General features: G+C 51.3%; 1 protein-coding gene across 1 annotated transcript in view; it reads right to left on the reverse strand.

Annotated features, from left to right (window-relative positions):
• Window positions 1–13,449: 13,449 nt before the first annotated feature.
• TIMM44 (translocase of inner mitochondrial membrane 44) overlaps window positions 13,450–24,244 on the reverse strand; it is a 28,467-nt gene continuing 17,672 nt past the window's right edge. The window contains exons 12-13 of the mRNA XM_074163759.1: window positions 19,035–19,145; window positions 13,450–14,895 (exon numbers count right to left, since the gene is read on the reverse strand). Coding sequence (XP_074019860.1) covers window positions 14,776–14,895; window positions 19,035–19,145 — 231 coding nt within the window. The 3' untranslated portion in view covers window positions 13,450–14,775. The remainder of the gene's footprint in view (window positions 14,896–19,034; window positions 19,146–24,244) is intronic.

A 24,244-nucleotide genomic window follows, 5' to 3' on the forward strand; every position in this document is an offset into this window, starting at 1 on the left:
CCTTGGGACAACTCTTAAATTGTCCATTTCCCACTAGACTACGCAGCCAAGGCACATCTTACTGCCATGTACAACATAGCTGCAAGCTTCATGTGAAATTAGGAGAAGGAAGGTAGCCCATGGGCTACTTCAAATGCAAGAGAGTTGGGGGAGCATAGGATTCACAAGCCCACACCTGGGAACCAACAGTGGAGCCACCCGAATGTCCAAGGGTGTCTACAAAGCACGTGAGCTGGATTCCCCAACCTTTCCTCATCCAGTAGAGAGGGGATGTAGGGAGCAAGGGTGATTTAGTCAAAGTGAGATTTAGTCAGCCTGGTCAGTAAGTGTTGACTGGGATTCACCTCTTGCTGGACAGCTGGGCTCCACCAGTGAGGCCTCCACTGAAGGCGAAGGAGCCACGTGGGAAGAGCTCAGCTGTAGATACCCTTGGGAGGAACGACGAACCCCCTCGCCCCAGACTCCTGCGGTCAGGTTAGAGCAGGACGGGGATGCTCCTCCTGGGACAGCCGGGCTGGGACACTGCTCCACCCCATCAACATGGACAACGGCCACCACCGGTCTCTCGCCATGCCTGCTCTTCATGTGCAGAGCCAGACTGGAGAACCACACTCAGAGACTCCTGCAGCAAGCCCTGAAGCTGCTGCTGAGCCTGGCCAAATCCAGGAAAAGTCTCCCATAGAATCACAGAATGGTTTGGGCTGGAAGGGACCTTAAAGCCCATCCAGTGCCACCCCCTGCCCTGGGCAGGGACACCTCCCACCAGACCAGCTTGCTCCAAGCCCCCTCCAACCTGGCCTTGAACCCCTCCAGGGATGGGGCAGCCACAGCTTCTCTGGGCAACCTGGGCCAGGCTCTCACCACCCTCACAGCAAAGAAGTTCTTCCCCACATCTCATCTCCATCTCCCCTCTTTCAGTGTCAAACCCTTCCCCCTCCTCCTGTGGTTCTCCTCCCTGATCATGAGTCCCTCCCCAGCTTTCCTGGAGCCCCTTTGGGAAGTGGAAGGGGCTCTAAGGTCTCCCCGGAGCCTTCTCTTCTCCAGGCTGAACCCCCCCAACTCTCTCAGCCTGTCCTCACAGCAGAGGGGCTCCAGCCCTCCCAGCATCTCCATGGCCCTCATCTAGAGAGCGCAGAGGATGCCAAGAGCACCAGCTGCTGTGGAAGCTGGCCTTGCGGCTACAGACACAGAGAGCTGGCCCAATCCCACAAGCGGGTCTGAGCTGTCACCTGGAGCATGTAAGGGAGCCAGGAAGGCAGCTGCTCTCTTTCTCCTTATTTCTACAACAGATGCACCCCCAGATTCCATGGGCCGGGACACCGGAGGTGGGAGGAGCAGCAGTTCCCGGCAGGGATCTTGAGGATGGTGCCAGGGCAGAGCTGGAGATGGAGACGTGCTGCTCCTCTGTAACGCAGCCAAAGAACATTCAGCGTTTCACAGTCTTTTAGCGGCTGCTTCACACATCCAGCCTGGATCATGTTTGCTCCTTCTCCCCTTCCCGCCTGGCCTCACCCCAGCCTTTGCCTCCTCCCTCTGCTCCAACCCTTGCATCTTCTCCTGGCTGCATCCCAGTTACACGTCTTTTACTGCTACATCTGTTTGCATCACCAAGGTGATGGTTGGGACCACATATGGATGGGAGCACATGGAAGAAGAAGAAGAAGAAGAAGAAGAAGAAGAAGAAGAAGAAGAGGAAGAAGAGGAAGAAGAGGAAGAAGAGGAAGAAGAGGAAGAGGAGGAAGAAGAGGAAGAAGAGGAAGAGGAGGAAGAGGAGGAAGAGGAGGAAGAGGAAGAACTACAACAACAACAACAACAACAGGTGTCTCCTGGTCTCCAGGCATGGAATAATTATGGACAAAGCTTTTGCTCAAGGGATGCACACACATCCAGGGCAGCAGACAGTGTCTAAACATCATCTAAATGTGTACCCAGGGCTGTGAGATGTTTTTAAGGAGATGAGCCGTGTATCACTTACACAGTGCCACCCTGCAGGCACACGGGCATCACAGGGCTCCCAGCCCAGTCGCAGGCTGGAGCTACCCAGAGGGACAGAGGTCACTTCAGAAAAATAAAAACATTTTCCTTATGAAATATCCCCCCAGATGTCACCTAGACCTGCCTGAAAAGTCACTTTGAACTTGCCCTGGAGTTATTTCATCTCTTTTATACCGCATAAGGGAATTCGTTAGTTGAAAAGTTCAGTGTTGAAATGAAAAGGCAGAAACAATTCCTCCACGTTTTTCTCAATGTGTTCATCACAGCTCCCCCACACCTGCCCCAGAGCTGGGGCTCCTGCTCACGCTCAGCAGAGGACACCTCGCAGGACAGCCCAGGAAGTACAGCTGTGGTGCCACAGACAAATTCCTGGTCCATCTACACCATCAGCAGTGGTGTGACATTGCAAGGTCCTTGCCCAGCAGCCAGTTAAACTTCAAAGCAGAGAGCACTTCATCACACCAGCTTGGAACTGGACTCAGAGCATCATAGAGATTGAATGAAACCTTCAATCCAACTGTCCTACCCAAAGCAACACCAGCTTTGAAGTTAAAATTAAGTTGCTCGGGGCTTGGCCCAGCTGGGTTTTGAATATCCTGATTTTAGTATCTCCGCTTGCCCAGGGAGAGCCCTACAACGTCGTGTTTGAGACCCCCAGCTCACAAGGGATCTTACCACATTGTGTCGTCTCAGCACAGGAAGGACTTGGACCTGATGGAGCGGGGCCAGAGGAGGCCACGGAGATGCTGCAAGGGATGGAGCCCCTCTGCTGGGAGGACAGGCTGAGAGAGTTGGGGGGGTCCAGCCTGGAGAAGAGAAGGCTCCAGGGAGACCTTCGAGCCCCTTCCAGTCCCTAAAGGGGCTCCAGGAAAGCTGGGGAGGGACTCTTGATGAGGGAGGGGAGCCCTAGGAGGAGGGGGAAGGGTTTGACACTGAAAGAGGGGAGATTTAGGTGAGATCTGGGGAAGAACTTCTTTGCTGTGAGGGTGGTGAGAGCCTGGCCCAGGTTGCCCAGAGAAGCTGTGGCTGCCCCATCCCTGGAGGGGTTCAAGGCCAGGTTGGAGGGGGCTTGGAGCAAGCTGGTCTGGTGGGAGGTGTCCCTGCCCAGGGCAGGGGGTGGGACTCGATAATCTTTAAGGTCCCTTCCTTCCAACCCAAACCATTCTATGATTCTATGATTTTATCGAGTCTTACCCCAGGGGAGAGGAACCTCCCAGACATCACTGCACCACTGCATTACGGCATGGTCTACACACCTTCCAACCAGAACAGGAACCCAAAGTGTGTGACATGCTCTTACGACAAGGACAGGAGACAACATCAACCACCAGAGTGAGCAATACCCAACCTGCACATTCCTTGCCTCCTGGACAGGAAACACAAGGAGACCCCAACTGTTGTTCCCTCAGCTCGGCCCCGGTTTAGGTAGTTTAAATACAAGGGGTCACATCTCTGACCCACCAAGGACTTTACCTGGCTCATGGAGGCTCACGAGAGCTCTAGACACTTCCCCGTTTGTTGTTACTCCAAGAAAAGAAGAAAATAAAAGCTCTGGAGCCGGGGATGTGCAGCCGATTGATTCATACATCACCAGGGAGAGGCACAGACGTTTCTCTGTGCAGCAGCCGCGAGCTGCAATGCGGCGTCATCAGATAAATCTGTGCCTCCGCGCTGGGAAACCGTCTGGATTGCACTCAAATTCTCCAACTTCCAACTTGGGTTCCAGGCACTATTTTTGACTCACAACAACCGGGAGCCGTCTCATAAATTCCCACCGGGGAGAGGCCTCGGTGCCTTCTCTCTCACCGGGCAGTTCCAACGCCGTGCTCTGCAGGAAGGGTCTCTGCTCCCTTGGCCGCTGGGAAGCCTTGCTCTTCAGGTCCTGCTGTACCTTCCACAGCAACGGCTCCTCAGTAGGGTGCAGACACAGTTCTGCACAACCAGAAAGGGTTGAAGACCTGACCTTACTCCTCCCCATCCACACCTCCCCTTCCTGACCACGGCACGTGTCCTGTGTGTCAAGGTAGTTACCAGGAATGGAGCTCACGGTCCTGGTGCTGCAGACGTGTGGCACAGGAGCTGTATCCATTAGGAGATGGCTGATCCCAGGCGGGAGGGTCATCCCATGAGCTCCTCCAGGAGCAAAGACCGTTTTTGAGCAGAGATCACCGACGTGGCTCCCAGGCTCCTGTCCCAGGGCTCTGCTGCATCAAGACCTACAACAGCCCTTCCACCACCTTCCCCTTTGTAGCACTTGGGAAGGGGATGAAAACCCTGGCTTGGATGTCTTCATAGAAACCTTTTGCAGGAGCTCAAACACAACTACTCAATGCCCTAGGACAAACAACAAACCCCAAGGCAAAAAACAAACCATGGGCTTGAGGGAAGTCTCATGGGAAGGCAAAGTCAGCATTTTGGAAACAATGAGACCAGTGATGACCAAAGCTCCTTGGGCCCCCCGAAATACCCAGGCAACAGCAAGAGGAATCATGATGCCAAACAGCAAATTGAAAACAGAGACCACTGGGCTCTTGTTAGGGATACATGGTCTTCTCTGGAACGTTCCTTGAAGCAAAATAAAGGTAAAACACCCAAGAGAAGAGCAGTCTGGGCTTCACCAGGAGACATCACATCACTGAGCAGGCTCTCAGTTATTGGAGCTGCACTGACCTTCATGAGTCATGGAACTTGGCACAACATCTCAGTCAATGGAAATGTCCAGAAGAAAACCCAGCCATGTTCCAGCAAAGGGCAGCCACCGCCACCATCTTCAATTGATTTGGTCATGGAAAATCTGTAATTTACAGGGCAAACTGTGACTGTTCATCTCTAATGTGATTTCTACCTTAATATACGGCGTGAAGGCTGGAAACCCACCAAAGGTGCAGATGGACGTCAGAGTGCTGCTGAAAACAAAGAACTAAGGGAAATATGAAAGGTCAAACGGCATAAATCTGTCCCAAGCACCGAGATTCACTGCAAAGGCCGGGAACTTATTATCTCTAGAGCTGTCCAGGAGGAAAAAAAGACATCTCCGGAGGATGGAGTAAAGCAGGATCAGCTGCCACGGCAGCCTTTGCAGAGGAGCTGTAGAGCAGCATGTGAGGAGACGTGCCCATGGGCTACCTACCATCAAACCCTTGGGATGTAGGGTGTGAAGAGCATCTCAGAGCAAACAGAAAAAGGAGAGCCCTACTCAGCCCTCAAACAAGCCTTGGCAGCGTAGAAATGACTCTCGTTCACTGACCATCTTCAGCAACTGATCCTCTTCTCCGTCTTCCTCTTTGAAAAGGCAAAGGAGGAGCCCAAAGGGCTTGGGTTTGGCTTGGCAGCAGAAAGGCTCCACCGCTCTTGGAGAGCAGAAGTGTCTCCTGCCATCTGCAACAGTTGGAAGAGGTTGATTATGACCATAGAGAGAGGACCTGGAGGTGGTGGCAATGCCAAGAAGGAAGCAATGGCTGCCCTTGCTCCGCTTGCAACACCATCTTTTGGTGCAGGACAGGCTGAGGAGCAGGTGGAAGGGACCTCTCACCCCAGGGGAAGGTCCCCCCACTGCCCTAGGGTAGCGCAGGGAGGACTCCTACCAGGAGTCCAGTGAGGAACAGGCTTAGCCCAGGATGGACAGAGTCATGGCAAAGCCCCCCTCCCACGGCACCCAGCCCACCCAATACTCCCACACCTCGGGGTGATGGTAGCACCTCGCAAGGCTCAGGGTATGGCTGGATCTGTAGCAAGCCAGAGCAGAAACAGCACGAGAGGTTGTTTATTACAGTCATGGTCACTTAACTGGCTTAAATGAGTATTTAGGAGCTATTACAGTGAATCATGGCTGTGTCTGATCTGAACACACACTGCAGGAGCCGTTGCGGGCAGGGTAGGAATTAACCAGCAAAGATAAATGAAGAAAAATTAGCGTCTGGAGATGACCAAGAAAAATATTTTTCAGTTTCAGGTGACGCACAAGGAAAGCCAGAGGAGCAATTTGAGGAGCTCGTGGCTGACTTGTCCCCTCAAGCAGCGTGTGGCCGGGAGCTCCCCAGCTTCCAGAACCCTGCAGCGTCATGTGTCGGCTTCAGGATAAACACTGGGAATCAGGCAGTGCCAGCAGATCCGAGTGCCAGAGGGAGGGGACAAGGACCGAGATCAGTCACCTCACTGAAGCAGTCATTCCGGTTTCTTTTGGATTTATAGGTTTCTCGTGAGCAAGATTTGAGCCGAGGTGTCCACACCCATCCATCCCACCAGGCAGGAGCATCCCTGAGGTGGTCCAGGGGTGGGAGCATCCAGCCAGCACAACCCCAGAGCTTCCCCGGGCAGTCCTGGATCCCACACAACCCAGCACTTTCAGCAAATGAGGGATTTATTTGTAACAAGGGTAATCACAGAGTTACAAGAGGAGGAGGAAGGGGATGAAGTATGAATATTCATAGAGGAACCTCAGAGCCCAGGGCCAAAGAGAAAACCTTGTGGGAACGGCTTGCGAGTAACCAATTTGGGGTTGATTTTTCCATGCGTATAAAAAAATATATTCTTAAGAAATTCTTAATGAAGATTGAAGTATTTTGAAATCTGAAGTTTTTATGAATTTTTTGAAGTAATTTCTTAGGAAATTTTTATCCTGACACCTGACAGTAAGGACTTCTGGAGACAGATGGAAGTGCCCACATCTGAAAGTCAGATCATATTCACCAAATTCCACACCTGAATTTTGGGGACAGCCCTCCCCAAGTTCCTGAACGTTGGCTTGGCTTCTGGCAACCCCGTGGCAGGGAGAAAGAGCATCCCGTGTCCAAAGGGACCGTACAACTCCTCCAGCTCTGCTCATGGGGGAATCGCACCCCCAGGCGATCCCACCTCCTGAGCCCGGCTCATTTCCCAGTGTGGCCCCCACAAACCCGGCTTCACCAGCACCCGTCACCCCAAATGACGGCAGCTTCCCCATGAACCCAGCGCCCTGCTCGCCATCCTGCCGGCTCCCCAGGAACACCTCCCGGGGCCAGATTTGTCAGAGGCCACCAAGGGCTGTGTTCATCACTCTGACACCGCCGAGATGAGCTAAAGCGATTCCATTCATCTCGGAGGAGTCACACGCTGACAGCCCGGCCGTGCCGGGGATGCAGAGGAGGTGGCCATCGCTCCCAGCTCGGTCCCTGCCACGTTTGCCAAGCCCAATGCCGTGCAGGGCTGCAGGGAGGAATGAGCCCCCTGGCCAAGGGGCTTTGGCCAACTGTCACCTTCTTGCCACCTCACTGCTACCGGAGGGTCTCTCCATTACCCTGCCATCCCGAGAAAAAGACAGGAATAAGTCAAGTTCAACCTTCCAGGGCTGGATCAATAGTGTGACAGCAAACTCCTTCTGCCTGGGGATGGACACAAGGCTGATGCCCTGCCTGGAGGCTCTCACCACGCTCAGACACGGCCACGTGGAGACTGTATCAGGGAGGAAAATGGAATAGCGACCAGGTCTCTGTGCTCTGGCCAAGCCAGGAAAGGCACCAAGCTTGGTCCTCCGGAATCAGCCTCCCCGACTGATCTGCCCTCACGTCTCTGGCCAGGATTCGATGGGGAGTGAAGCCAGGATGCTGTTTGGGGGGCAACCACCACAAGCTTTAGCGTTCCCATCTAAACCCTGCACTCCCTTATCGCCTGCCACAAACCCAGATCTGCTTATGGGGCCCACAACCAGCAGAAGCACAAGACAGAAGATGGGCAACAGGGGAGGAATGAGGGGCTGCCAAATCCCCCCACCTCCAACTCCAGCCCAGCCCTGACGCTCTCTGACTCCTGACACAGCCCTGAGGAGGAGAAGCCCTTTCCCAGCCTCTCCCTGTGCCCCAGAGGGGGGGCTGGGGCTGTAGCCTGGCAGACCCCCTGCCAAGGGAACGGTGGGTTCGGTGCCAGCCGGGCTCCCCGGTGAGACCCTGCAGCCCTGATGTCCTCCGTGCAGGCACATCCAGGAGGGTAAACTGCCTGGAGAGCTTGTTTTTGGGAGAAAAGCAGGGAGAAGTTACCGCAAGGAGCATTTTGCTTCCATCCCAGCTGTCTCCCAATGAGCGGATCGATTGCTTCTACCACTCCCACAAATCAATCTGCCCCGAGCTGTCTAATTAGACAGCCGCCGGCTCCTTCCACACATCAGTGGTCACCGGCAACAGTGGGGAGCAAAAGGTCTCACCGCGGAGAAGCCGACGGTGTCTCATAGGAGCGGGGGTACCGTGGGATGCGGCCTCACTCCATCATCTCCTTCCCACGGACAGAGCATCACGTGGGACCAGCATCAGCCCCAGCCCATTCCTCCTGCCCCACACGGCCTGGGGCAGAGGGAAACATCTCCCTTTGCTTTGGGTATGATTTAATTCCAGCAGCACCCACTGCTCGAGCAGCCCAGACCATCAGGGACTGGGGGGGACATGGGGACATCCCAGCCTGGCCAGGAGGACCTCCATCCACCGCGGAGAAGTGACAGTGCCAAGGGAACGCCTTAGGGAAGAACCGAAAACGCGGAGTCTAACGAAAAACATGCTGTCTCCTGAAATTCCTATTTGCCTTGAAATCGTTCAGTTTTTCATGGGAATATCCAAATGAGAACATTCATCAAAAAAAATCATGAAATCATAGAATCTTCTAGGCTGGAAGGGACCTTAAGATCATCGAGTCCAACCGTCGAATACCGACACATTCCCCTCATTGGGTCAAATACATCCCTGTAGGGGAGCGGGGAGGGTTTCCACAAAAGCCTAAAATTTTCCACTGCAAACGCCCATAACAAACGCTGCCACTTCCATGGAAGTTCTGGAATAAAAGCTAATTCCAAACAGCTGCAGTGACATGCTTTTTATTTGTTTGTTTCTTTACGATTTCTAAATGGAGCCTCTGCCCATAAAAATTATTTAATTTCCTGAAAATAACGAGCCATCTTTGGAGAGTTTTTGGCAAATCCTGGGGGGGGGAAACCACCAATCTGAGGCTGTGCCTGGGGGTGCAGTCTTGCATCCCCCCCCCACCCCGGGATGCTGCCAGCGCTGGACCAGCACCCTGTCACCCCATGTCCCTGCTCGGGGTGACAGCAGGAGCCTGTGGGTGACTCTCCTGCAGGTCCTCAGCAGGGTCACATCCATCATCCCTGCTAATCCCAGACTGGATCCCTGCTGGGGGGGGGGGGTCGACTGGGACCCCCCCACCTGGAGATGGGGCTCTTTGTTGGGTGGGGGGAGCTCATCCAGGGTATCAAACAGCCCCATCGGGCTCTTTTACTCCCCATCTGCTGCAGATCGTCCCCCCCTTACCCCTGCCCAGGCCCTGCAGAATCACTCGGGATAAAACGCAAGAGCCTGTTTGCACCCGGTGACTAATTGGGCAGCACTTCGTCACCCAGGGTAATTGCTGTGTGTGTGTCCCCCCCCCGGCAAGCGACCTCAGCACCGCCTCCTGCCCTGCAGCACTCAGCCTCCCCAGACTCATTAAACACCCCAACGCGCCCGCCGCTAATTGGCTTAGCCCAAAAAAACCCCTCCACTTTGGCAGGGTTCAGGCCCTAATTACAGCAAATTATCCTTCATTCATTATTAATGAAATGCAAATCCACATGAGCAAACACTCCCCCGGGGTTCGGGACGCAGGGCTGCGGTGTCTCCTCCTGCCAGCTCTTGGAGGGGGGGGCAGGAGGGGGGGGGGAAGGATGCTTATTGTCTCCAAGCCACCGGTGTCCCCGAGTCATGGTGCCAGCCTGGTGGGTCTCCACTGATTTGGGGCCACGCACCAAGGCACCGAAGGAGGCGGGGGGGGGGGGGGGGGGAGGGATTGGGGGGGTTCTCCCCACAGATGTTGGCAGCTGGAGGGGGCTATGGGGAGCCGGGCTGTCCCCAGCACCCTGCTGCAGTCCACCCCGTCCCCTCAGGTCCTTCTGTCCCTCTCCTGCTTTCCCGTTTGGCCTTTGTCTTCTCAAAGCCCTCCCCGGTCTGTTATTTCCCCTTGGGGGGGACGGGGGGGGGCAAATCCAGTCTGGTGGGAGGTGTCCCTGCCCAGGGCACTGGATGAGCTTTAAGGTCCCTTCCAACCCAAACCACTCTATGGTTCTGTATCGACAGGGTACAAGCGAGCAACCAGCTCCGAAACAAACGGTGTTTAACGTTTAAAGCGGAATTAAACCAGGCTTCACAAACGCGCACGCGGCACTGGGCAGAAGGATCGTAACGCAAGCGACCGAAAGACGTTTGCAGAGGAGAGCCGAGAAAACCAGCAGTTATCTCGACCTCCGCACAAGCCGTCGTGCAACAAGCCCCGTGAAAGGGACTCTAGTCCTGCGGGAGGGACGGGAAAATTTGGGGCCGCTGGAAGAGTCTTGTTGCCCAAAGCAGCAGGAACGACGGCTTCCCTGCAGCGGATAATCCAGGAAAAGACATAAATCCCCTTTTTTTTTTTTTTTTTTTTTTTCAATATATAGAATGAACGTGGTGGTAAAATTATTAAAGTGGGTAACGTCGAATCAACTTCGGGCCAACCCCATCCTGGGCTGCACCAAGAGCAGTGTGGCCAGTGTGGCCAGCAGGTCGCGGGAGGTGATTCTGCCCCTCTGCTCTGCGCTCGTGAGACCCCACCTGGAATGCTGTGTCCGGCTCTGGAGTCCTCAACACAGGAAGGACATGGACCTGTTGGAACGGGTCCAGCGGAGGGCCAGGAAGATGATCAGAGGGATGGAGCACCTCTCCTGTGAAGACAGGCTGAGAGAGCTGGGGTTGTTCAGCCTGGAGAAGAGAAGGCTCCAGGGAGACCTCATAGTAGCCTTCCAATATCTGAAGGGAGCTACAGGAGAGCCGGAGAGGGACTCTTTGTCAGGAAATGTAGTGACGGGACAAGGGGTAACGGTTTTAAATTGGAAGAGGGGAGATTTAGATTAGATATTAGGAGGAAATTCTTTCCTGTGAGGGTGGTGAAGCACTGGAACAGGTTGCCCAGAGAAGCTGTGGATGCCCCATCCCTGGAAGTGTTCAAGGCCAGGCTGGATGGGGCTTGGAGCAACCTGCTCTAGTGGAGGTGTCCCTGCCCAGGGCAGGGGGGTTGGAACTCGATGATCTTTAAGGTCCCTTCCAACTCTAACCATTCTATGATTCTATGATTCTATCATTTGCGACATCGTCACAATGATCCCAAATATCTTTATCGAGTAGGAAAGTTTTTCAAAACACCTCTGTGCAAAAAAAAAAAAAAAGTACGGGAAATATTAGAAGGCAAAGGCTGTGGTTAAGGAAGCCTTCGGTGGCACGGGGTACCAGCCTCCCTCCCGAGCCACCCCCAGCCTCACCTCTAGCCCTTGGGTGGGAAGATGTGACTTTTTCCAGGTATTTCTGCCCTTTCAGCGGTCAGGTTTCTGCAGTGACCATTCGCTCCCGGCCTGGCTCAGCCCCTGCACAGCCCACGTGTGGCCGCTGGACGGTGACACTTCCCTGCAGGTATTTTTGGGTTTCCATTGGTTCTTGTAGGAGAAGCAGCTTCACTCAGCAGGTGAGGCTGGCGAGGCACGGGCAGATAAAATATGCCACCAAGACCCTGTGGCCACAGGATCAACCAGTTCCAGGTCCCACATCCATCCCTCGGCGTCTCCAAAGCTGCTCCAAGCAGGAGGTTGGACCAGCGCTTCCAGAGGTCACAGAATCCCAGAATGCTATGGGGTTGGAAGGGACCTCTGGAGATCATCTCCTCCAACCCCCTGCCACAGCAGGGTCACCCAGAGCAGGTCCCACAGGAACATGTCCAGGCAGGTTTGAATGTCTCCAGAGATGGAGACTCCACCACCTCTCTGGGCAGCCTGTTCCAGGGCTCTGCCACCCTCACAGGAAAGAAGTTCCTCCTCATGTTTAGATGGAACTTCCCATGTTCAAGTTTGTGCCCGTCACCTCTTGTCCTGTCCCTGGGCACCACTGAAAAAAGACTGGCCCCATCCTCCTGACACCCCCCCTTTAAGTCCTGCCCTACCACCACTGGCTCCATCTCAACCCCAGCCCCATCTTTGCAAGACCTTCATCCCCATGAAACTCTGCCCTTTGCACTGGGACCAGAGCAGTTTACATTATTTATTCTATTATTATCATCATCATCATCATTATTACTATTATTATTATTGTATTTAATCCCCAGGGGACCAGCCCAGAGAGACCGAGCTCCGAGACGCAGCCCATGGGTGCAGATCTCCCCGTCCCGGGTGCTCTCCCTGTACCGACTTGATTCATCATCATCTTTTTTTAGAGAGATTTACAAGCCCCACCGAGATCTCGCCACACACCGGTGCCTTTACAGCAGCGCCGTGGTGGCGGCTGCCAGCAAACCCAGGCCCGTGCGGGGCTGCTATCACTCAGTGCTGCAAAATATTTACAGCCCGCTGTAAATCTGCTCACTCCTGAGAAGTATTTAAAAATAATTTAAAATCCTCTCCCCGCTACGTGCAGGCTGGGCGCCGTCTTTCTATCCAAAACTATCTGCACCTCCCAGCGGGTTGATACTTGTAATTGTTTTAAAATAATAAAATCCCAAGATAATTATAGTTTAGCTCTTGGGATATTTAATTAAGTTGCACTTCCCACTGAGATGCAACAAGTGAAGTCCCTCCACTGTCCCTTTAACGGAGAGCTAAAGGTTTGGGGACGAGGGATGTCCCAGGAGAATGGGAAAATGGGCTCCCCCTCGGGTAGGATCCTGCACACGGAAACACCTTCCCATGTGCTATGGAGGATGCTGTCAGGACCCATAAGATGTGGAGAAAGGTTGCAAAGCATCGAGGCTCATCCCATCCCACTGAGGCTCTGCCAAGCAGAGAGGCAGCCACATGATTCCCAGAGCCCCACCTGAGTCCCCAACAGCACCCAAAAGGAGCATAGAGTTGTAGGGGTTGGAAGGGACCTCTGGAGATCATCTCCTCCAACCCCCTGCCGCAGCAGGGTCACCCAGAGCAGGTCCCACAGGAACGTGTCCAGGTGGGGTTTGAATGTCTCCAGAGAAGGAGACTCCACCACCTCTCTGGGCAGCCTCTTCCAGGGCTCTGCCACCCTCACAGGAAAGAAGTTCCTCCTCATGTTCAGATGGAATTTCCCATGTTCGTTTGTGTCCGTTGCCCCGTGTCCTATCTCTGGGCACCACGGAGAAGAGTCTGGCCCCATCCTCCTGACTGGAGTAAAAATCTGGAATTACTTCGCTGGCAGAAAACCGTGGGATGAGGGAGGCAGCAGGGACCGTGTCCCACCCACAGCCTGCCCCGAGAGAGACAGAAACACCCAGCGTGGCAACCAGACAGCAGGTCTGGGCATCTTCTGAGGGGACAGGGCAGCTTCTGCTGCTGAATTTGCCACACTCATGGCCTCGCACTCTAAGAAAGCTGCTCGAGTTAAACGTCTCACCCAAGGGCTGGGAGGTAATCCCATCTGCCTTCAAAGGAACCGATCCGGACACTCACAAGAAAGGAAGAACTGGCAATTATTCTCTTTAATCATAATGTCAGGGAAGCGCTCTCCTGCATCACCCTGGTTTGAGCACGGGCAGGACACAGCAGCAGATCAGTGCTTTGATTTCCTACTCCACCATCAATTTCCCCCCCTCAGCCTCACTTTCCATTAAGGGGAGGCAGTTGATGCATTGACCCACGCTAAAACCCCACACTGAGCCTCCAGCAGAAGCCCAGAACCAAGAGTCCGTGTAAACATGCCAGCAGCTCACCCTCTGACGTCTCCCAGTTGCCACCTGGGACCCCCAGGCCAGGTGTGTCACCCCCTGAAGCACAAGTCCATCCGGTGAAGAAAACCACGCTCGTAATGCACTTCACACAGTAGGTGTGTGAACTGCACCCTCTTTTCTCATCTCGCACAACACCTGAGCTACAAGGAGTGATGTTCTACCTGTACTTGTGTTTTATTTACCCATTTGTTGCCAGTCTGTCCGTCCCCGCTCCTGACCACTGCTCCAGAGCTGCCTGCTTCCTCGTTACCAGTTACAGCCCGTCTCCCCCACACCATCAGATTAACCCAAGAGAAACGAACTGTGCGTTTAGTGGGACCAGCTGACACAATGAACAGAACCCCAGAAACAATAACGTTCCCCCTTGCAAAGCTGTGGATATACAAATATTATCACGGGCAGCAAACTCCACCCCGCAACCGGCCTCGAGAACCCGCCTGATGGTGCCAACGTCTCCATCCTGACCCCGCGCCATCCCAACCAAGAGTCTCGTGCAAAGTCCTGATTGTATTTGGTTCGGTAAAGTGCAAGACACTGCAGCAACAGAAGGCTTATTGGTGCAACTCTGTACAGGAGATGTATGTCAGCTAAGACCAACGTGCCTTAAAAGCACCTCTAAGTTCTTTTCAGGGATGCTTTCAGGCCACCAGAGGATGACAGCGGATGGGAACCAGACCTGTCACATCTCACTCTCCGATACCCACCTCCGTCCATCACTGGAAGGGCTGGGAAACACACAGGACCCAACCCAGCCTCCTTCAGCCACAATTAAAAAAGGAGCCGACAGCAGCTGCGAGTGTCTTAAGACATTTCACGTTGGGATCTACCGTACACCCTTACAGTGCGATACTACACAGCGAAGCGTAAGGCAGAGATGTCAGACCCGTCCAGTTCGTTACGGGGATGGGTATAACGAGGGCACATCAAATTAGTCTATTCTTCTGGAAAGGAATCCATCTTGCCTCCCTCTCCCGCAGGGTCCATCACACGGCAGATCGGCGTGAGTTCGGATGGTGTCGCTTCAAGAGAGGTACGGGAAGCCCTGGGATGGGATTCTGCTCAGAGAACCTGCTCCGTGCTCGATGAGGAAATGTCCAACAGCCTCCAGGCAGCGTAGGGGTTGAGCTCGTCCTGGTCTCTGCAGAGCGCCCACACGTACAGCATCCGCAGAACCTTGTCCTGCAAGGAAAATCCTGGTGTTAGAGCCTGCCTGATGCTCACAGACCTAGCGTTGATGGGGACACACTCCACCCTTCCTCCAGAGATCATCCTCATCATTTTCACAGAATCATAGAATGGTTAGAGTTGGAAGGGATCTTAAAGATCATCGAATTCCAACCCCCCTGCCGTGGGCAGGGACACCTCCCACCAGACCAGCTTGCTCCAAGCCCCATCCAGCCCGGTCTTGAACACTTCCAGGGATGGGGCAGCCACAGCTTCCCTGGGCAACCTGTTCCAGTGCCTCACCACCCTCACAGCAAAGAATTTCTCTCTGGTATCTTTTGCTCTCTGGTTCTAAGCCCCAAGGTCCCCAAACAAGGATCGTTTGATAATATTTGACCTTATTTTTAACTATAAATTTCTGGTTTCAAATTGGTTCAGTGCCAGGCCACACCGCTCTCTGTAACCTTCAAGCAAGTTTAGGCTCTTTCCTGTGGCTGCGACTCTGGCTCTCCCCCATCAGCCTGAGCTGCGTCCCCCCTCCCCGTATCTGTATCGCTAACTCTCACGCTTCAATCTCAGCAGCTCAAATTATCCAGAAATTCTCATCACCAGGTCCGAGGAGAGAGAGAGAGAGCAAAAAACCCCAGCATTTATCAATGAAAATCCTATCATACCAAGTGCAGCCACAGACACACGCTAATTCTGCAATCAAATCTTTGCTGCGCAAACACGGCTTTCACCATCCAGGGTCACAGACTGGGGGAAAAAAAAAAAAAACCACCTACAAGCTTTTCCATCTTTTCCATCCTCGATGCATGTAATGAGAACGCCAGCAGTTTTGTTCATAGTAAGTGAATCAGGCTGAAAGCCGTATCTCAGCACATCCCGAGGCCATTGCTCACGGTCTTATGAAACCAACTCCCCAGAGAGTCCCTGCCGCTGCCTGTGCCCCGGTCTCTGCCTCTCCCAGGAGAGAGGGGACGCTGCCCATCGGAGACGGGGCTGCCGGGAGCCAAAATCTGGCACGGCGTCCCAGAGCCCTTCTGCAAATCAAAGGTTATTTTGATTTTTATCATTTAACCATTAACCAGGGAGAGTATTTCGCTCAGATAAGGAAGTATCACTGAGGGATCAGGCTGCGCGTTGGCTCAGCTCCCAGACGGGTGCTTAACTACTACGGTTTTGATCGAATGTGTGAATCTTTATAGGTTATAATTTAGGTACGGGAATGTGAGGGGGGAGACTTTCTGTATCAGGCCAGTCGTTAGAAAATTAACGCTTCAGAAATATCACGTATTGTAAAGTCATTTATTTTTTTTCTCTTGCTCGGTGTTTCAAGAGAAGAACTCGCTTCAGCTCTGCTCAGAGGGAACTGAAACCTGGAGTCAGGCAGGAGTTGGGGATACCAGAGAAGGAAAAGCAGAGGGGACAAGAAAAGAATAACACCCAAACCTTTGCCTGCTCCAGACAGGCTGTACATTGAGCTTTGCAAAGGGGTCTTTCCGGAGTATAAAACACTAAGTATAAGCTCACGATGAAGGGGGTAACACAACTGATTTAACGCTGCCAGCGGAACCTTAATTGCTATGATTGGTGTGATTTTCAAAGTTCATTTCATGAGATCGTGTATGAAAGGCAATTTAATCACACGCTTCGGCATCAAAGCTCTGCCACGTCTGGAAAAGTTTATGTTGATGAAGACGGGATTTCTGAAGGGATGAATAGCAGATGAGCTTAGAGCCGCTGGCGATCCCGCAGCCTGCGGTACGGATCGAGCAGCGGGGCTTTCTTCCTGGAAACAAGACGTGACGAAACATAAAAATTACGTGTTTCCAAAGCGGCGAGATTTCTGGGTCTCTGATCTGGTGCTTTTATTATTAATAGGGTACACCTTAATCCTCAACGTAGGGCGCGTGCTGCCGCATATATTCACAGAAAGTGGGACAGCAGACGTGTGGACTCCCAAACGCAGATTTCTACCACACAGGGCAAAAATCTGTCCAAACCTGTCCTTTAATCCCAGAATCTGCTGTGACAAACAGGGTCCCATCTCACTGTCCTTCAGGATAGAACCTGAAAAAGATTCCCTTGACTTCCCCCTAGAAACAATGAGGGGCCTAGAACATCTCTCTGATGAGGAAAGGCTGAGGGACTTGGGTCTGTTTAGTCTGGAGAAGAGAAGACTGAGGGGGGATCTGATCAACACCTATAAATACTTCAAGGGGGGGTGTCAGGAGGATGGAGCCAGTCTTTTTTCAGTGGTGCCCAGGGACAGGACAAGAGGTGACGGGCACAAACTTGAACATGGGAAGTTCCATCTAAACATGAGGAGGAACTTCTTTCCTTTGCGGGTGGCAGAGCCCTGGAAGAGGCTGCCCAGAGAGGTGGTGGAGTCTCCATCTCTGGAGACATTCCAAACCCCACCTGGACACGTTCCTGTGGGACCTGCTTTGGGTGACCCTGTTTTGGCAGGGGGTTGGAGGAGATGATCTCCAGAGGTCCTTTCCAATCCCATATCATTCTGTGACTTCGCAGTGCTGGGTTGTCTAAGGCCTCATCTTCCGAGACTGTTTTTAGGGCACTCCATGGGGATGCCCAACATCAACTACACCTTTTCCGACCCCATCACCGGCCGCCTGGTCCCCGCACATCTCACTGGGGATGAGCTCCCAGCACAGCAGCGGGGACTTTTAACAACTGCAACTGGGTAAAATACCACCACAATTACAAGCATATTTCTATTTAAAGGGTTTACAATTTGAGGCTCCTTTTCCCTAGAAGGTCATCTGTTCAGCGCTCCACGGGAGCAGCTCAGCAGTTAACACCAAATCATAGTTACCAGCCCAGCCCGCAGCTGACATTTGATTAAAGCTGAAGTTTTGTTTCCAGTGGAGAATTTTAATGCATCTCCTTGATTTATTGCTGCTCCAGAGCAATCAGACAGCAAACGGACTTTGATATCCTGTTCAATAATTATCACATCAATATCTATCTTCTAGGAATGCAGTAATTTAATGCAAGAAATCACTATATCAGCTGTTCCCCCCCCTGCAGTCGATGTGACAGGTTATAAATCAGTCCAGATGGGCCCCATCATTAAAATTAGTCCCTTTTTTTTTTTGTAAACTTACAGCCTGGACTAGAGAACAGTCGCAAAAAGCCAATATTTATTAAATGCACGTATTAATTTTAATGGAAGTCTGCTAGAAACCGCCAGCTCCAGGCATCTCACAATGTCCCCCATTATGTATCATTAAGCTACTTAAAAATTGCACGGACACAATACAAGCCAGAGGTGTCTGGATGGCGAGATGCTCCAGAATAAAGCTATTCCAGAAAATACACGGGCTCCTCGAGCCTGCTGCATCATTAACTCTGGTAACAAGCATGTTGCGTGTGACAGGGCCCCGTTTATAATCACTCCTAAGAGAAGAGGCAGCTGGACCTGTCGTGTTAAAACTAAACCACAGCGAAGTACCAGCCGCTCCACAAACCAGAGATTCCCATTAGAAGCTCAGCCATACACAGCATTTAATACCACAGGATACGGGAGAGCTTCGTGGAAGGCTTACGGCGCTGTAAGATATTTTGTGTAGCGAGGCAGTAGCCAAAATAATTAAATCAGTGATTTTCCTCATCCCCTGCAAATGATTTAACTCCAGCTCTGTTCTTACAGTGCCCTTTATAAAAGGAAAAAGGGGAAAAAAAGAACAGGAGGAGGTGGAAGCTGCGTGACAGAGCTTTAATCTACAACAGGATAGCTTAATTCTGTCCCAGAGGGTGCCAAAGGAGCAGAACTCGGGCTATAACGCAGGCAGGGAGCGTGCTGGCCAGGCAGGGCAGCAACTGGGAGGGAAAGCACTGCTGGTGGTCACAGCTCCAGCTCCTCTCCTCGCTGTGAATTTAAAATACCCTTTTTCTCTCCTTTCTAGGCGTTTGCTCACTCTCCTCACACACGGTAATTCTCAATTAACGGGTTGTAACACTTCAAGAGCCTGACAAGAATAAAGAGCCCACACCGAGCTTACCCACAGGATGGAATATGGTTCATACTGGTCAATGGGGTAGGTGCGACACCCAGGGCTCTGGGTGCAGCGACCGAGAGGACCTGGGGGCACCCGGGAAACCATACACAGCCCGCAAGCATCACTTACCGGATCACCTTCCACCACCTCCCCTTTCTGGTTCTTAATGACCATCACGACCTGAGCCTGGAAAGTGATGATTAATACTGGTCCCTGCTCCATCATCTTCCCCATGGCCAGCTGCAATGAAAGAAAATTCCATCAGAAAACTAGGCGATTTCTGCAGATTAACATAAAAGCATCAAGTATTTAACACAACTGCTATGGCTCGACACAGGTAACAATCCCATCTTCTCCCCGAATCTAGTTATTTTAATCAGATTATATCTGCTTTGTTAATACAGATGCCATAGACCTTACTGCAAAGTATTCCCCCCCCCCCCAACTTTCCCCTCTAAAATTTTCCCCAATAAAAGCTTTCCCAAAATTGTTCCGAAAGTTTTCATCGTTTTTCCAAGTCTAAAAATCTGGGAAACATGAACAAGCTCTGTTCCATTATTTCCAAACTCAAAACCAAAAATAAAAGAAACCTTGCTCTAAAAAAAAGGGGCATTTTCTGAAGGAAGTGCATCAACTGAAGCTTTTTTTTTCTCTTGCTTTTAAATGAATCTTCGACATAAAGTTGTACCGAACTAGGTAAAAAGAACTAAGCAGCAGAAAGACCTCAAGGTGAGAATGACAGGATTATTTTCTCTATTCTAAGATCACTCCATTAAATATTTGAAGAACTTACTAACTGAAATGCAGGGAGGAATGGAAAATTAGGCTTTGTTTTCACTAATTGTACTCTTAAAAAAAATACAACCGCCTTTCTGCCTCTGTTGTGGGAAACACAGGATGCTACAGAATAACCTCTTCCTTTTGAGTAACTCTGCAGTTACTGGCTACATCACCCAAAAAGGTAATCGTCCTACCTCAGATTTAAGGGAGTGTGATAATACTCTTTTGTGTATGAGAGATATTGTTTCAAAAAACATCGCATTTTATCCCATAATAAAGAACGCATTACAAGAGACAGTTACAAGACCGTGCCATAATTCACAAAGGCATATATATATATATATATATATTTCTATTTTACTCTCCCAAGGGGAAGACTCAGCACTACTGCAATGCCCTTCGCTCACTGCAGCGGGATCGGTTCCCCGGCTCTGCAGTAACTCTCACCGTCCCAGAGCACACTGGGCGTCTGGAACTGGCCTGACTGGGTCAGAGAAGAACTTAATGGGCAGAGAAGAACCTAATGAGGTTCAACAAGGGCAAGTGTAGGGTCCTGCACCTGGGGAAGAAGAATGCCAGACACCAATAGAGGTTAGGGGTGGACCTGCTGGAAAGCACTTCGGAGGTAGAAGGATCTGGGGGTCCTGGTAGATAGTAAACTATCCATGAGCCAGCAATGTGCACTTGTTGCCAAGAGGGCCAGTGGAATCCTGGGCTGCGTAGGGAAGAGTGTGGCCAGTAGGTCGAGGGAGGTCATTCTCCCCCTCTCCTCTGCACTGGTGAGGCCACAACTGGAATACTGTGTCCAGTTCTGGGCTCCCCAGTTCAAGAGAGACAGGGAACTGCTGGAGAGAGTCCAACATAGGGCAACTAAGATGATTGAGGGATTAGAGCACCTCCCCGATGGGGAAAGACTCAAAGAGCTGGGACTCTTTAGCCTGGGGAGGAGAAGGCTGAGGGGAGACCTTATTAATGCTTACAAGTATCTAAAGGGTGGGTTGAGGGTAGATGGAGCCGAACTCTTTTCAGTGGTTCCCAGTGACAGGACGAGGGGCAACGGGCACAAGCTGGAACATGGGAAGTTCCATTCAAATATGAGGAAAAACTTCTTCACGGTGAGGGTGCCAGAGCCCTGGAACAGGCTGCCCAGGGAGGGTGTGGAGTCCCCTGCTCTGGAGATCTTCAAGACCCACCTGGATGCAGTCCTGAGTGATGTGCTCTGGGCAATCCTGCTTCAGCAGGGGAGTTGGACTAGATGATCTCTAGAGGTCCCTTCCAACTCTGACAATTCCATGATTCCGGGTCAGCAATGGGTAACGCCTCCCACCCAAGGATCAAAAACTCTTCATTAGACCAATTCCCATGACAAGACATTGAATATGACACCAATTGGCATCCATAATTTGACAACATAAATGTGCACATGGGTTCCAAGGAGGTGGAGGACCATATCACTGTACCCCTTACAGGCACCAACCCTTCCATACTGGTATTGCTTTATTTTTTTAGTACTATGATGCCAAAAAAAATCCTCTATAATCAAGACAGTGTAGGACGAGTGATAATACTAAGCTCAGAAACTCCGTTCCACAAGTCACATACTTAAAAACTACATCTAGGCAGTCAAATAAATAGTCCGGAGAAATATCAAGAATGCAAAATCCCATTAAATTTAAAGGCCGTAGTCGTCTCGTGGATCAGAGAGCTCTTAGCAAGTACCTGGAACAGGAGTTCAGATGCTTATGTTTGAAAGACCTGATTTTAATGTTAATGCTGCCAACTTTGCAGCACATGAATTCCCTTAAATCTTCTAAATGTTTTGGTTGGTTTTTTTCTAAACTCACTAAACTGTTTTTCTGGATGAGATCACTCAACACACTCCCATAAATCTCCCCCGGGGAAATGCATTTAAAAATTTAAACACACAACACCCTTTATCCCCCTTTCTCACGAACTGCACTTGTTTATGTTCCGTATCAATCAGTTTCCAGCTAAGGCGTAATTTTCTTGAGAAATTTCATGCAAAAATACAGGCATCTAAAAGAATCATAGAATGGTTATGGTTGGAAGGGACCTTAAAGGCCACCCAGTCCCACCTCCTGCCCTGGGCAGGGACACCTCCCACCACACCAGCTTGCTCCAAGCCCCCTCCAACCTGGCCTTGAACCCCTCCAGGGATGGGGCAGCCACAGCTTCTCTGGGCAACCTGGGCCAGGCTCTCACCACCCTCACAGCAAAGAAGTTCTTCCCCACATCTCAGCTCAATCTCCCCTCTTTCAGTGTCAAACCCTTTCCCCTCCTCCTATGGCTCCCCTCCCTGATCCAGAGTCCCCCCCCAGCTTTCCTGGAGCCCCTTGAGGGACTGGAAGGGGCTCGAAGGTCTCCCTGGAGCCTTCTCTTCTCCAGGTTGAACCCCCTGAACTCTCTCATCCTGTCCTCACAGCAGAGGGGCTCCAGCACCTTCCCTATTAAGTCGTTAATAAAAAAATGTCTTCCCAGTCACTACCCAGAATCCGTGCACAGCTCTATACTAATTAGCATCAACAGAGGAAAAAAGTTAAAAAGTTATTTAGCACACAATGGAATTGAGTCTTCCAGACAATACAGAAAAACCTTTGATTTAAATAAGATGCTTAGGAAAAAAGCAATTGTGTTTATTACTTCCTTAGCTTTAATTTCGTTAGACCACATTATTTATCACTGAAGATAATCAAGAGAATTGCACAGGCCACAGAAATTTTCCTGCTCGTTTGGCACGTGCTTGTGGTTAATACCCAGAGTCACCAAAAAGGCAGGAAGGGCTTCCTCCGGACCCAGAGGGATGAGAGAAAATGAGAATTTTATCACGACCAAAAGGCAAAACGGTTGTAGGAAGAGGAGCAGACATTAGCTTTTCGTGTTAGGAGATGCCCTGGAGATGATCTCCTTGCTCCCTGAGAAGATATGTGGTCATTAATCAAGTCGGTTCCTGCTGCTCTTTTGTAGGGCTACACAGGTCACACTAAGTCTCTCACTGCAGGGCATTTCCTGACGTGTTTCTGGAGCTCTCCTGCACCCGCTCCAGGTTTTTAATGATGTGGGCACAAAAGGAGAGATTCCTGCAAAGGGCAGCAGATACAGAGAAACCACTCTCAGCAGTTTGCCTTTCAGCAACCCACCAGCAGCAGCAGACTTCATTAGCTCTTTTTTCCATGATGGTTGCTGAATTCTTCCCAGCTTCTTGTCTTGCAGCACAAGTAAGCAACATCTGGGCAGCCAATACACCTGACAACATCTGGAACAGCTCTCACTTTCTGAACAGCATCCTTTTATCACCAGGCTCCATTTCCGTTCACTGAATTTTCACTGAATTTCACTGAATTTTTAGAGTTGGAAGGGACCATAAAGATCATCTAGTCCAACTCCCCTGCCGAAGCAGGATTGCCCAGAGCATGTCAGAGCACGTTACTCAGGGCTGCATCCAGGCGGGTCTTGAAAATCTCCAAAGAAGGGGACTCCACACCCTCCCTGGGCAGCCTGTTCCAGGGCTCTGGCACCCTCACCCTGAAGAAGTTTTTTCTCATATTTGAGTGGAACTTCCTATGTTCCAACTTGTGCCCGTTGCCCCTCGTCCTCTCACTGGCAACCACTGAAAAGAGTCTGGTTCCCTCCTCCTTCAACCCACCCTTTAGACACTTCTAAGCATTGATAAGGTCTCCCCCTCAGCCTTCTCTTCTCCGTAGAATTCCTACCTGAATTCTTCAAATCCTCCACTTCCTTACCTTGGACCACATCACCGCTGGGTTTAGACCCCTGTGAAATAGCTCTGTGTTCTCTGTTCCCACAGGAATGACCCTGCACTTGGCTTTATGGTAACTGAATGGATCCACCTCATAATTTTATTGAGGATAATACTGCATGGCTGGATTATATTGGACCAGAATATTTGGTTCAAACAGAAACACGCACTGAACGTTGCTGGCTTTGAGTCAGCACCTTTGATGACAAAGGCAAACACTAGATCTGAGTTCAGACTATTTCCACATGTGTTTCCAAGTGCTAACGTTCCCCTCCGCCCCTCAGACATCCCCTTTGAGGCAGAGGTGGTTACGGGGTATGAAAGGTCTGACTAAAGGTGGTCATTTCTTTGAGATGCTTTTTCCATTGCAGAAAAGAAAAATCTGAAAGAAAACTTGGGAGCCGGCGATAGATTACACTAACGACTTAATTAAATAGAAGTACTACTGTAGACTTACTGCTAAGTAGAACAATAACATCTCAGGCTCCTCAATAAAGGGGAACGCAGAGAGCATGGGGACTGTGCAGACATTTGGCCACAGTCTCCGACTGCTCCTAAGGAGGAAACGGCTCCACTCACAGGTGCAATTTCCTCCCCACTCATCAAGAGCCACCCAGAAGAGCAGTTAATTCTCTCTAGTAGCCATTCCGGCACAACCTTGAGTCACAGATGTACTGCTCATTATCAGCCAGAGCAAGCACCTACAAAGCCCTTCATGGAAGCACCAGGTCACTGCTATTTGCCTTTCTCGTCAGCCTTTCTCAGCTGCTGGCGATTAAGC

The sequence above is a fragment of the Numenius arquata genome, chromosome 25, assembly GCF_964106895.1.
Source record: "Numenius arquata chromosome 25, bNumArq3.hap1.1, whole genome shotgun sequence".
NCBI classification, from domain to species: Eukaryota; Metazoa; Chordata; class Aves; order Charadriiformes; family Scolopacidae; genus Numenius; species Numenius arquata.